Genomic DNA, 14,675 nt, shown 5'->3' with positions numbered 1-14,675 from the left:
CACAAGGAGAAGCAAAGACAGACAGAGTGACAACAGAGGAGAACAAGAAGCACATACACAGACAGACAGTCAGGGGGAGGGGGGGGGGGGAATGCCAGTGCTGAATTTATGTCCCAGCCCGTCCCTGGCTATGCCGAATGTGTATAGGCGGACAGTCAGTTTCTCTATAAAATCCACTTCTCGTTCCTCATCCTCAGTTAATCCGCTCTCCGGGTTTTCTAGCTTGCCTCCTTCTCGTCCAACTCACACACACTGTCAGAGCGCGGAGTTGACAACCTCTGTCCACTTTAGCCGTTGCGAGGCAGCCTGCTCTTTCCTCAGCTGAAGCTCTCATTGACTCGGGTCTGTGTCCTCATGCAAGGCTACTGAAGAAGCTCTGAGAATCAGGTTTTTTCTTCTCTCTTTGCTCCTGAATCCCTCAGATCGGACTCATCAACGCTTCATTACAGCAAAGCTCCTAAAGACAAGAGAATACAAAATAAGTGAACGTTTAATTTCAAGACTTGTCACTGCCTACTAATACTCTTCACGATGTCTGGCGATGATGCACCTGCTCAGCAGCAAAACGCCGAGGAAACGAAGCAAGAGAATGAACCCAGCGACGAGCCGAAAGCTGAGTCTAAGCCGGAGTCACCGCCAGTCAGTTCAACCGAGGCGGCAGCCACACCGGCGGCGACCGAGAAGGTCCCCGAGGAAGAGCAGTTTACCTACCGCTCCCTGGTCCTTTCCGGCTACGGGGGCTATGATAAGGTGAAACTGCAGGTGAAGAAGGGGAAGCCGGCACTCAAGGCCGGAGAAGTCATGGTGCGGGTCAAGGCATGCGGGCTGAACTTTGCCGACCTGCTGGCCCGGCAGGGTCTGTACGACCGCCTGCCGTCCCCGCCTGTCACGCCGGGGATGGAATGCTCCGGGGAAATCGAGGCTGTGGGAGAAGAGGTGACGGATAGAAAAGTAAGCGCGCCGCATCCTCTCCGCTCTCTCCTCTCCATCTCTCTCATTTCACCTGCTTCTGAAGCCACTGTCCTAGAAATGATTTAGCCTACTCATATGATTGCCTAGTAAACCTGACCATTTGACAATTTCCATGACCAATAATGTTGTCGGCTACTTTGTTCCAAAGAAAGCACATTTGGTTAACTCATTTCTTGAGATATTTGGGTTCATATCAGGATGCTGTTTGATTTAGGGCGTGTCAGTCTTTGCTGTTTTGAACTGACAATTCCGTCTCACATGTGTTCATGTTAGTCATCTATTACCAGCATCACCATCATCATCACCACATTCAACATTAAAAGCCCAGGCCAATACATTTGAATATTTATGTTATCTGATTTCAAAATAAGACGGTCTATTTGTCCAAAGTCTCAAAACGACCAGAGAGTTGGAACAATGATAGCTCACAAGAATAATGTAGTCTAATTTCCCTCCTAATGCTTTGGACTTTGGAGGGTTATTGCAAGCCCAGTCACTGGTGCGTAAATGGGGAGCACTGGAGTACTCACTCAATCTTCTGAGTGGAAATTTACAAGTCGAGTAGTGCATTTCTTCTTTTTTTTTTTTATTCCAGCAAAGGACGCAATTGTTTAATTGGCAGTGAGTTCAATGAAACCAGCGCCCCTCGTCTACCGACAATAAAAATGAGTTGCACCGGAGATTGACAGCTCCAAATTGGGAGTCGCGCCAGCGGCTAGACAGCTACCCTGCTGAAAGGCATGTAGCACTCGGTTCTGTGGATTTGGAGAGATTACAATGCTATCTCTACGTTTAGGTGATAGAAACATCAGGGGGGTGGACGACGCCACGCAGTAGTGACACGGTTGCCTTTGTTACGGAGAGCGACAGTGGCTCACGCACTAAGCGAACTGAAAGGGCGAGGCGCAAGACCATGAGAAGACGAAAATTGAAATGATTTCTCGCGATCTTCGTCAACAGACATTTCTTTGGGAAAGTCACAAATCACCAACCATTAAATCTTGTGATTTTTTTTTATCGATTTGAAATTAATATTGATATATTCTGCATACAACGCTCATCTGTTTTTAGGGTATACACGGAGCATACCAAACATTAGGAACACCTACCTAATATTGAGTTGCACCCCCCTTTGCCCTCAGCACAGCCTCAATTCGTGGAGGCATAGATAATGCAAGGTGTGGAATGGGTTCCACAGGGATGCTGGTCCATGTTGACTCCAATGCTTTCCACAGTTATGTCGAGGTGGCTGGATGTACTTTGGGTGGTGGTCCATTCTTGATACACACGGGAAACGTTTGAGCATGAAATACACTGGAGAGTTGCAGTTCTTGACATAAACCAGTGCGCCTGGCACAGACTATCATACCGGTTCATAGGCACTTAAATCTTTTGTCTTGCCCATTCACCCTCTGAATGTCACACATACACAATCCATGTCTCAATTGTCTCAAGGCTTAACAAACCTTCTTCAACCTGTCTCCTCCCCTTTCATCTACACTGATTGAAGTGGATTTAACAGGTGACATCAATGAGGGATCATATAGCTTTCACCTGGATTCCCCTGGTCAGTCTGTGTCATGGAAAGAGCAGGTGTTCTTAATGTTTTGTACAGTCAGTGTGTTTCCATACTAGGAATATGTTGAAAGGACTGTATTATTTTTCTTACCTGCTTATCTATCGTATGGCTTCACATAAATCCATTGTCATATAATCAGCATTACCTGTATGATAATGACATCGCCTATGCATGGATCATGCCAGGCTACCTCTCCTTGTTTGAATAGTGTGATGAGTCATGTTTTACTGCCAGTTACATTACTGCCGGCATGGCAACGCCAAACACATCCGTTCAATGGCGCTCATAGCAACGTATTGTGCCTAACGACCCTTTAAACCTGTTACATTTATCACAATATCACCATTTAGACACACAGTAGCCTAGATATATATTTTTACAACACCAATCGTATGTTCTGATGTTATAACCCTGTTGTCAACCTTTATTGCTCTTAAACAATGGAACCTTTTCTTACAGAACTCATTGACATGAAGGCAAATCAAGTCTAGACTAATTCAAATAAGAACACTCTGCAATTGTTGCATTTGGACCATGTCAACAAGAGCCATTAAAGCACAAAAGACAAGGTGCCAGATCAGTCTAAGTCTGCGTCCCAATGGCACCCTTTTCTCTGTATAATGCCCAGAGGCCCTGGTCAAAAGTAGTGCACTGCATAGAGGATAGGGTGTCATTTGGGACGTGCACTAATAAGATCAGTGCACCTCTGTCTCAGCAGGGAGTGGTCATGTCCCTGAAATCCACTGGACCTGAAGATCCGTAGGGATAAGAAGAGCATATATATACCAGAGTTATTTGCTCTGTGTCAGCCTTCGACAGCACATTGGTCCTACAGCATAATAATGGTCCTACAGCATAATAATGGTCCTACAGCATAATAATGGTCCTACAGCATAATATATGATATGACCCATGTCCTATTATATACTTCCCTGGCCTCACTGCACTTTGCTATTCAAGCAGATTGGATTAGAAGGTCACACACACACACGCACGCACGCACGCGCGCACACACACACACACACACACACACACACACACACACACACACACACACACACACACACACACACACACACACACACACACACACACACACAAACACACACACACACACACACACACACACACACACACACACACACAAACACTCACATACACACACAAACACTCACATACACACTGCATACTACCCCTACCTTCCCCCAACTCCAACTCCCTAAATTAAGAGCCAATCTTCCTAATGGATAGAGAGATCTCTGTGTTTTGGCAGGAGGGAGCTCACAGGGAATGTGCTGACCTTAGTTGCAGTCACTGTTTTTGGGAGGCTTCTGCTCTCTCTCTCTCTCTCTCTCTCTCTCTCTCACACACACACACACACACACACAAACACAGACTCACAGACACATGCACACATACACACACACTGTCACTGAGTCTGCAGTGACACAATGACTGGAAGTAGGTTAATACTACAGTGACATCACCCCGAATAACCGCACGAGCAGTGCAGGGAAAGGGGAAAGAGCAAGTAAGTGACAAAAATAGGGAAATATTCCAAGTTGCACTCTATTACTCATGACTGACAATCCTCAATCAGCACATTTTTTCACTAAACCCTTTCCTTTTTTGAGAGTATAAGCTTTAGCTGAGCTCTGGTAGGACCTGACCCATATGTTCTGAATTATCTCCCTCCGGCCCACATTGTCAGTCTGGTATTTCCTCCGTCCCTCCTACCTCGCTCCGTTCCGTCCCTCTTGTCCTCCTCTTCGCTACAGATGGGAAGCACACTCGTAGCATGCGTTTTGCACCGTCTGTCTTGATAGTCGGCCACAAACAGCAAAGAGAGGAGAGAATCAGACGCCTGGAAACTTGGAGACAAACAAGACATCGTATTTCTACGTTGTCGTTCTTTGTCCCTCTCGGTTCTGTTGAGTTTTTTTAAGGCCCGTTGGGGTGTGTTATATGGCCAATATACTACAACTAAGGGCTGTTCTTCTGCATGAGTGTAGAGTGCCTGGACACAGCTCTTAGCTGTGGTATATTGGCCGTAATCCACAATCCCCCGAGGTGCCTTATTGCTATTATAAACTGGTTACCAGCGTAATTAGAGCGGGTAACCAGCTTTTGTCATAACAAAGCTGGCTTGGCATGTTTTGTCATACCGTGGTACATGGTCTGATATACCACAGCTGTCAGCCAATCAGCATTCAGGGCTCAAACCACCCAGTTTATAACAACTACTACAACCTGGGTGGTTCGAGCCCTGAATGTTGATTGGATGACTGCCGTGGTATATCAGAGCAAAACGTGAATGACAAAACATTTATTTTTACTGCTCTATTTACATTGGTAACCAGTTTATAATAGCAATATGGCACCTTGGGGGTTTGTGGTATATGGCCAATATACCACGACTAAGGGCTGTGTCCAGGCACTCCGCGTTGTGTCGTGCAGAAGGACAGTCCTTAGCTGTGGAATATTGGCCATATACCACACCCCATCGGGCCTTATTGCTTAATTATAACACTGACGAAAGCACACACCCTCAAAGAAAACCGAGAGGGACCAAGAACGACAATGTAGAAATTGTCATGATCGTCGTTAGAATCATCGGACCAAGGTGCAGCGTGGTATGGTTTCCACACGTTTATCTAGTGAAACGCACAGAACAATAAAGACAGAACAAAACGTGAAGTCAATGAAGTGCCAACAGGCAACTAAACATGAACAAGATCCCACAAACACAGGTGGGAAAAATAACAACTTAAATATGATCCCCAATAAGAGACAACGATTACCAGCTGCCTCTAATTGGGAATCGTACAAAACACCAACATCGAAAAAGAAACTAGAACACAACATAGACATAGAAATACTAGATCACCCCCTATTCACGCCCTGACCGACTATACCATAGAGAAACAATGGCTCTCTATGGTCAGGGCGTGACAGAAATAATGTCTGTTTGTCTCCAAGTTTGTGACTGTGAACAGTTCTAGCCTATCAGTAACAAGACTTGCTATTGTAGTACCGTAGTCATGGTAACAGCTGCAGCGGTAGAAAGAGCAGGTAGAATGCACAGATTATAGGTCAAACACAAGGTAGGTTCCATCCGTGAACAGGGCGGGGCCGTGAACCTGACACATAAAATGCTCCTTGGATGACCCTCTCAGCCTCACACGGTTCACACATCAGCAGACGGAAGGGTTTATCATAGTCCAAAACGGTGTTGTAGAATATTGGACCGTTGGCCTTTCAGACTTTGGAAGTTTCAACACGGCTCAAGCCATTTTTCCAACCGTCAACACTTTCAAAAGAATAGAGGAGGCGTGCCGGAGACGCGTTCGCTGGGAATTATGGGCTCAACCGTGGACGGCGGTCTCAGAGCCCCGTAGCTATGTCACAATGGGACGCCTATAATTTGCGCTTAACAATGTTAGACGACAACACTGCTGGCACAACACAGTAGGATGAATACATTGTCCTTTGTCCTTTAGTCTAACCTAGGCCCCATGAGAACATGAAGGTGCCATACGAAGTTCACAGCTACTCCTGCGTTTGAGACTAGAATCCATGATCTAACCAATTGGGGGCAAAAAGTTGATGAGATCGTCAAACCACATAACCTCCAACTTGTGGGCCACATACCCCCAAACCTGAATCACTAGTTGATAAAGGTCATTGGTGTACAGCAGCTGACTACAAGGCTCTTTGAGAAGCTTCCCCCTCATACACTGTGTGGTGACTTCATTAGAGGCTGGAGAGTCAAGGGGGGAGGACATGAGAGAAGCAGGAAGGGGGGGGGGGGGGGGGGGGGGGGGGGGGTCACACAGTAACGAGTGCTGTGATAGACAAGTCACAAGGAGGACTTTGGCCAAGAGTGTGTTTGAGTGGGACTCTGTTCTGTGTGTCTGTTGTTCTTCTGTTTGCGTGTGTGCATGTGTGTGTGTGTGTGCGTGTGTGTGTGTGCGCGCGTGTGTGTGTGCACATGTGTGTGTGTGTGTGTGTGACGGCCACTCACATGCCTTACATGGGCACACAATACTTGCCGATGTAGTTGAATGTGAGGGTTGAGTCATCAGTGTGTTTTCTGCTAGGCTCCAACGCCTATTGATCCTACCTGCCATGCTGGAGCTCCAATTAACAGACTGAGGGCAATGAGTTTCACCACAGACACGGGGAGATGGAGATGGGGAGAAGGATGGGCAGAGGGAAAGGAAGAGAGATAAAAAGATGTAAAGATGTAGACTGATAGAAAAGGACCGAAAGAGAGAAAGAGGAAGGTCTCAAAACGCATCAGCTTGAGACGGGGATATAAAGAGAGGGAGAGTGAATGAGAGGGAAGAGGGAGATCTCTCTAATTGGAGTGGATAGACAGACAGCGAGGCGCATCGCTCCCTCCAGACCATTAGAGAGGCCCGGGTGGGCGGGAGGATGGTGGGGAGGCTGCGGCGGGAGGAGTGGGTTTGTTCCTAGGAGGAGAGAGCTTGTCTTGTGCTCAACCATGGAGAAGAATCTGGCAGGGCCGCTGATGAGTGGAGAGTGGCCAGGGGAGAAGATGGGATCCATTGTCCTGTCTCACTGATGAGGAAGAGGGGAAATGGGCAACGCCTCGCACAGGGCCCATGGAGGGAGGAGGAGAGAGGGAGGGAGATAGAGGAAGGGAGACAGGAGGAGGGAAGGAGATGGAAAAAAAGAGGGGGAGAGAGTGAGACAGAGAGAGTGAGACAGAGGGCGATGGAGAGAGAGAGAGACAATTAGAAGAGATACTGAAGGAGTGAGAAGGACAGACAGCGAGGAAGAGTGACAGATTGAGGGAAAGGGAGAGGAGTGGAGCGAGAGAAGGAAGGAGTCAGATGGATGCAGTGGTGGGGTGGAGGAGGGAGGAGTAAGAAAACAGGAAGAATGTTAGAATGCGGTGGTGGGCTCTGTTTCCTGTGTCCCTGGTGTTTCCCTCCCTGATTGGCCAGTCCTTCGGCAGGGGGGGAAGTTTACAATGGGGCTCTTCCTCCTGGACAGGCAGGAGAGGGTCGGAGGATCCTGCTGCTCTGATAAGCCCGAATGGGACATGTCGCCCAAAATGACAAGCAGGGGAGAGGAGGGGAGGGGGGTTGGGGTGATAAGGAGGGAGGAGATAATTGTCAGAGAGAGAGGAGTAGCAGTGGGGGCTAATGCCATATCATGTTATGTTGTTGACTGTTATCACAGTGTGTGGTCAGAGTGAATGTGCTAACCTATATAACAAACAACTAATGACAAAATAACTAACCTGACCGCCACAGTCATTCGCATTGTGAACTTTTGATTTGTAAAATTCCCCCCAACACCAAACCACAAAACAGCTGATCCCTTGCTTTCCATCAACATATCCACTTGTAACTTGTGAACTAAATGACATGTCTACAGTAGATACACATTAGTTAGGGTTGCAAAATCCCACTAACTTTACCCACATTTCCAGGTTTCCCCCAAATCCTGTTTGGGTGCAGGATTTCCTGCCTATTCCCTCCTGATTCTGCGAATCTTCCAACCAGGATTCCTGGGAACCTTGGGAATTGTCAGAAATGTACTAGGATTTTGCAACCTTATAGTAAGCCATGACTCTTTCCCGTCCATGCAGGTGGGTGACAAGGTGCTGGTGCTCAACCGCTGTGGGCTGTGGCAGGAGGTGGCCGTGGTGCCCGCTACCCACACGTTCCTCATCCCAGAGGGCATGACTTTTGAGGAGGCCGCCGCCCTCCCCGTCAACTACATCACCGCCTACATGATGCTGTTTGACTTTGGCAACCTGAGGCCCAACCAGAGCATCCTCATTCACTCTGCTGCAGGTAGGAACCAATCACCATAGACACCGTGTAGGTAGGAACCAATGACCATAGACACTGTGTAGGTAGGAACTAAATGCTATCACTGTTATAGGGACAGAACACAAAACAAGGCACAAACCCCATACAATTGAATCATAAGAGACCCATAGAATTAGAGTAAGTACTATTGTAATTTTAATCCAGTGACACACTAATTTGTTATTATAAACTGGGTGGTTTGAGCCCTGAATTCTGATTGGCTGAAAGCCATGGTATATCAGACAAAATGTTTAGTTTTACTGCTCTAATTACATTGGTAACCAGTTTATTATAGCAATAAGGCTCCTTGGGTGTTTGTGATATATGGCCAACATACCACAGCTAAGGGCTGTGTCCAGGCACTACGCCTTGCGTCGTGCGTAAGAACAGCCCTTAGCCGTGGTATGTTGGCCATATACCACACCTCCTTGGGCCTTATGCTTAAATATACACCAGCAGGCCAGCAGAGGGGTCTCTGCCATTCTAAGGAACAAACATGCATACAATGTGAATATGAATACATTCATTGACAAAACACAGTGATAAGTCTTGAATGGTGTATAGTGCTGAACCCATAGTCCAGTCCAGGTCAAGAATGGTGTGTACTATGAACACAAGGAAATGCATCAGTCGGATTGCCAATGTGTATTGTTCCATTGCTCCTGTCTATGATTGTATATTATAACTATGTGAATTATGAGAAGTAGTAGTATTGTAGCTACTATGTAAGAGTACTGTAAATACTACTTAAGATCCAACCCTGTGTGTGTCAGTACTGAGTAGAGCAGAGAAGTGGTGAGAGTTGGGGTTGGAAGAGCACCTGTCACCTGGCTTTTGGGGGTCAGAGTGCACCGTGTGGGGGTGGAGGAATGGGGGGGACGGGGGAGTGAGGGGGTGTAAGCACCTGGGTATGGGTGTGTTGAGGTTTTGAGTGTTTTTGAGCGTAAGAGAATGAGTGTCTCAGTTGTGTGTCAAGGACAAGGCCAGCTGGTCACCATGGAAGGCAGTTATTTTTTTCATTCTTCCTGTTTGTACAGTACATGCATGCGTGCAGCGTGCATCTGTGTATGTAATGTACGGGAATCAGAGAGGTATCATCTGCTGTTTTGGTTAAGGACTAGTGCATTTTTTGGAGGTAAGGGAGTGCAAAAAAATATATTTAAATGACATAATAATTCCCTCAATCAATGTTTGTACCGACAGACGTAGCCTATGGGAACTCATTGTGGAATAGGCCTAGGCATAAAATGCATCCTCCAATTGCAACTTCTGCCTACTGTATGCCCACACATATTGTCTCAAGAAAATGTTCTATTTGTAATACTCTCAAACACCAAGTTAGGCATACCTCATTTCAAAATAGGAATGATGAGGATAATTCTTCAGGTTTTACCGGGGGAAACATCCAAACTGCATCTGCATCAGTAAAATGCTTTGATCCAACTTTACAAAACAAGCATCACTGTGAGAAGTGATAATATCATATTTGTAATAACAACAAGTGATGACCAGGACTATCAGGCATAGGCGTCATATCTTGATGAGTGCTATTTTAAGTGATTGGAGAGCCCTTCCTGGTGCTGAAAGGACAGCGCCAGAATCGCGCAACGTTGTTAAAGAAGTTGAACCAACTTGTGTTGCTGAAGGACAGCTCTGTCATTCGGCCAGTTCAGGAACAAACAACAATCATTTCCCGTATAACCGAATAGGCCTACGACTATGTGGGATAGCTATTTGTAGACTATAGCCTAATCTAAATATAATTACATATAGCGTACTATCATTGCACTGTTTGCGAAGAGAGCTTTCGTTGCGAGTAGGCATTTCATTGTATTGTGTAGCTTACACTACGCTGTATCATAAATCAACTTTGATTTGATTAGCTTGAACACATGGTTACAGTATACCATATTACAGAATAAAAGTCAACAGAGGTGAACTATCAATTCATGGAATTTATTTGCACAGATTAAACATGCTATCAAATCAATTGACCAAGTAGTGAACAGAAATCATTACTACGTAGAAATTCAGGAAATGTGTCTAAAAACAGCCATAAAATCAAGCTTTTGGTGTAGTGTATTCGTGCATCTCAATAAACTATAACCTATATGCATTATTACCTCCTACTTGGCCCTATTCACATTTACTGTAAAAGTGTATGTTTTCCATCTATTGGTTACACAGACTTTTGGCCTCCCATCCCATTCCCATCCTAACCACCTCATCGCTGGCTTCGTATTCATGTTACCTGATGAAATTGCTGTACAATATGATCTTGTTGCCATCTGATGCACATGCAGATGTCATAAATCAGCACTGCAGAGCTCTCCCTGTACTATGCAGTGCCTTGATTGTATTACTGTTGATGATATCTGGAAATGTGCATGTACACCCTGGCCAATCCTACTGTTGCTAGCCACAATTCTGACGTGTGCTCTGATATCTGCTTCACTGATTTCTCCTCTCGTAAAAGCCTGGGTTTTCTGCACGTTACCACTAGAAGCTTATTACCTAAAATTAATCAATGGAAAGTGTGGGTTCACAGCTCCAATCCAGATGTGTTGGTCATTACTGAGACGTGGTTAAGAAAGAGTGTTTTGAACACTGATGTTAACCTTTCTGGTTATAACCTTTTTCGGCAAGACCTTTCAAAGGTGGGGGAGCGGCAATCCTTACCAAGGATCACATTCAGTGTTCGGGTTGTCTCCACCAAGTCTGTCCCCAAACAATTTGATTAGCTGGTTTTAAGCATTAAACTTTCAAATAGCTCTTTGTTGACTGTTGATGGGTGCTATTGTCCTCCATCAGCACCGGCATGTACCCTACCTGCCCTAAGCTCCCTCCTGGCCCCTTACACTAAATCTGAATTTGTCCTGCTAGGTGACCTAAATGATTCTTGGACCTTCTTTTTGATATTTTCAGTGGTATAACAAACACGCATAAAGAAAATGAGAATTAAAACCAGGTCCAGCCCCTTGTTCAACCTTGACTCCACCTCAAGAATTCCATTTGCAAAAGGCTCTGCATACGCATACTCAGGCTGACTGGCTCTTGTTCAGGCAAATGAGAAATAAGTGCACTCAGGCTACCCGGAAGGCCAAAGTTAGTTACTTTAAGGAGCAGTTCTCTCTCTGTTGGTGTAACCCCAAGAAGTTCTGGAAAACGGTTAAAGACCTGGAAAATAAACCCTCCTCCTCACAGCTACCCATGTCCCTTAAAGTTGATGATGTGGTTGTTACTGACAAGAAGCACATGGCTGAGCTCTTTAATCACCACTTCATTAAGTCATGATTCCTATTTGACTCAGCCATGCCCCCTTGCCCGTCCAACATTTCCTCATCTCCCACCCCTTCTAATGTGACTATCCCTGATGCATCTCCCTCTTTCTCCCCTGCCCCGCAACAAAGTTTGTCTCTGCAGGCAGTCACGAGGTGACTGTCACGAGGTGACTCGAGGTGACTCGTGACACGAGGTCCGAGGTGCTAAAGGGGCTCCTGAAACGTGACCCCCCAAAAACATCTGGGTCAGACCCTTTCTTCTTTAAGGTTGCTGCCCCTGTCATCGCCAAGCCTTTCTCCAACTTTTTTTTAACCTGTCTCTCCTTTCTGGGGAGGTTCCTGTTGCTTGGAAGGCAGCCACAGTTTGTCCTTTATTTCAAGGGGCAGATCAAGCTGATCCTAGCTGTTATAGGCCTATTTATATTTTGCCCTGTTTATCAAAAGTGTTGGAAAAACTTGTCAATAAGCAACTGACTGGCTTTCTTGATGTCTATAGCATTCTCTCTGGTATGCAATCTGGTTTCCACTCAGGTTATGGATGTGTCACTGCAACCTTAAATGTCCTCAATGATGTCACCATTGCCCTTGATTCTAAGCAATGTTGTGCTGCTAATTTTATTGACTTGGCCAAAGCTTTTGACATGGTGGACCATTCCATTCTTGTTGGCCGGCGAAGGAGTATTGGTGTCTCTGAGGGGACTTTAGCCTGGTTTGTAACAACCTCTCTCAAAGAGTGCAGTGTATAAAGTCAGAAAATCTGCTGTCTCCGCCACTGCCTGTCACCAAGGGAGTACCCCAAGGCTCGATCCTAGGCCCCACACTCTTCTCAATTTACATCAACAACATAGCTCAGGCAGTAGGAAGCTCTCTCATCCATTTATATGCAGATGATACAGTCTTTCTTCGTGTCCAACAAGCTTTCTCTATCCTTAAGCTTGTTCTAAACACCTCCAAAACAAAGGTCATGTGGTTTGGTAAGAAGAATGCCCTCTCCCCACAGGTGTGATTACTACTTCTGAGGGTTCAGAGCTTGAGGTAGTATACCTCATACAAGTATTTGGGATTATGGCTAGACGGTACACTGTCCTTCTCTCAGCACATATCAAAGCTGCAGGCTTTGCTAAAGTTAAATCTAGACTTAGTTTTCTCTATCGTAATCGCTCCTCTTTCAACCCAGTTGCCAAACTAAACCTGATTCACATGACCATCCTACCCATGCTAGATTATGGAGACATAATTTCTAGATCGGCAGGTAAGGGTGCTATCGAGCGGCGAGATGTTCTTTACCATTCGGCCATCAGATTTTCCACCAATGCTCCTTATAGGACACATCACTGCACTCTATACTCCTCTGTATACTGGTCATCTTTGTATACCTGTCGCAAGACCCACTGGTTGATGCTTATTTATAAAACCCTCTTAGGCCTCACTCCCCCCTATCTGAGATATCTACTGCAGCCCTCAGCCACCACATACAACACCCGTTCTGCCAGTCACATTCTGTTAAAGGTCCCAAAAGCACACACATCCCTGGGTCGCTCGTCTTTTCAGTTCACTGCAGCTAGCGACTGGAACGAGCTGCAACAAACACTCAAACTGGACAGTTTTATCTTAATCTCTTCATTCAAAGACTCAATAATGGACACTTTTACTGACAGTTGTGGGTGTTTTGCGTGATGTATTGTTGTCTCTACCGTCTTGCCCTTTGTGCTGTTGTCTGTGCCCAATCATGTTTGTACCATGTTATGTTGCTACCATGTTGTTGTCATGTGTTGCTGCCTTGCTATGTTGTTGTGTTACGTCTCTTTTTATGTAGTGTTGTGTTGTCTCTCTTGTCATGATGTGTGTTTTGTCCTATATTTATATTTTTTATATTTGTATTTTTTAATCCCAGCCCCCGTCCCCGCAGGAGGCCTTTTGCCTTTTGGGAGGCCGTTATTGTAAATAAGAATTTGTTCTTAACTGACTTGCCTACATAAATAAAGGGAAAAAAAAGGGAGGGGGCGTGCGACACTGTGTTCCCCTTGGTCTGGTAGTGTAGTGTTGTCCCAAATGGCACCCTAATCCCTATATAAATCAAATCAAATTGTATTAGTCACATGCGCCGAATACAACAGGTGTCTATAAATTATGTCTCCGTAATCTAGCATGGGTAGGATGGCCACGTGAATCAGGGTTAGTTATAACATTACAGTGAAACGCTTACTTACTAGCCCCTAACTAACAATGCAGTTTTTTAAAAATACGGATAAGAATAAGAAAGAAAGGTAACAAGTAATTAAAGAGCAGCAGTAACATAATAGTAGGGCACTACCCTTGATCAGAGCCTATATAGGGAATTCTATTCCATTTTGGACACAGTCTACGCAGGTCTGGACCTCTGGTTTCTCATGGCTCCCAGCCAGCTTAGAACAAAGGATTACCGACTCCATAACAGAAACATTTGCCTAACAGCCTCTTTGCCTGAAGCATAATTCTTCTTAGCGCTTTCTTTCTTTTTGAAATCCCTCATGATATTACACACACCCACTCAGGGTCACGAAGCAATCTATAGATGTATATGTTTGTCACTGCTTGTAGAGGCAATTTAGTTGAAAATGCAGTTATTGTGTTTGTACCAGTAGAGGCAGTCGGTACACTAGCTGCAGCAGCGGAGGCACTTTAGATGCACTTCTTTTGAGCACACACATTTCGGCCCTATTCCCACTACGAGAGACGGAGGAGAGTCTGAGTGGTGAGATGTCTACTTTTCAATTCCCATCACATCCTTGCCTCACCTTTTGTTGTGGCTGGCAACGCGACATTCTTGCTCCCCAGCTCAACTTGACCGTAAATATCGCAGTAGCCACTAGCCAGGAAGCAAAAAGTATTGAACAATCCAACAACTTATCTTCTAAAACATATTACAATATTGAATAATGCAACCTAACCATATTACACTCTTGAATAATTCAACAGTCCACAAGCATGTGCAGACAATGAAAGGATTTATTT

At 45.4% G+C, this 14,675-nt stretch overlaps 1 protein-coding gene across 1 annotated transcript in view; it reads left to right on the top strand.

Moving 5' to 3' along the window:
* Window positions 1-210: 210 nt before the first annotated feature.
* The window catches only part of LOC110486226 (synaptic vesicle membrane protein VAT-1 homolog), a 39,949-nt gene continuing 25,484 nt past the window's right edge, over window positions 211-14,675 (top strand). The window contains exons 1-2 of the mRNA XM_036940931.1: window positions 211-951; window positions 8,175-8,382. Coding sequence (XP_036796826.1) covers window positions 532-951; window positions 8,175-8,382 — 628 coding nt within the window. The 5' untranslated portion in view covers window positions 211-531. The remainder of the gene's footprint in view (window positions 952-8,174; window positions 8,383-14,675) is intronic.

Source organism: Oncorhynchus mykiss, chromosome 13 (assembly GCF_013265735.2).
Source record: "Oncorhynchus mykiss isolate Arlee chromosome 13, USDA_OmykA_1.1, whole genome shotgun sequence".
NCBI lineage: Eukaryota > Metazoa > Chordata > Actinopteri > Salmoniformes > Salmonidae > Oncorhynchus > Oncorhynchus mykiss.
The sequence above is the reverse complement of the archived record's forward strand: the minus strand, read 5'-3'. Positions and strand labels throughout refer to the sequence as shown.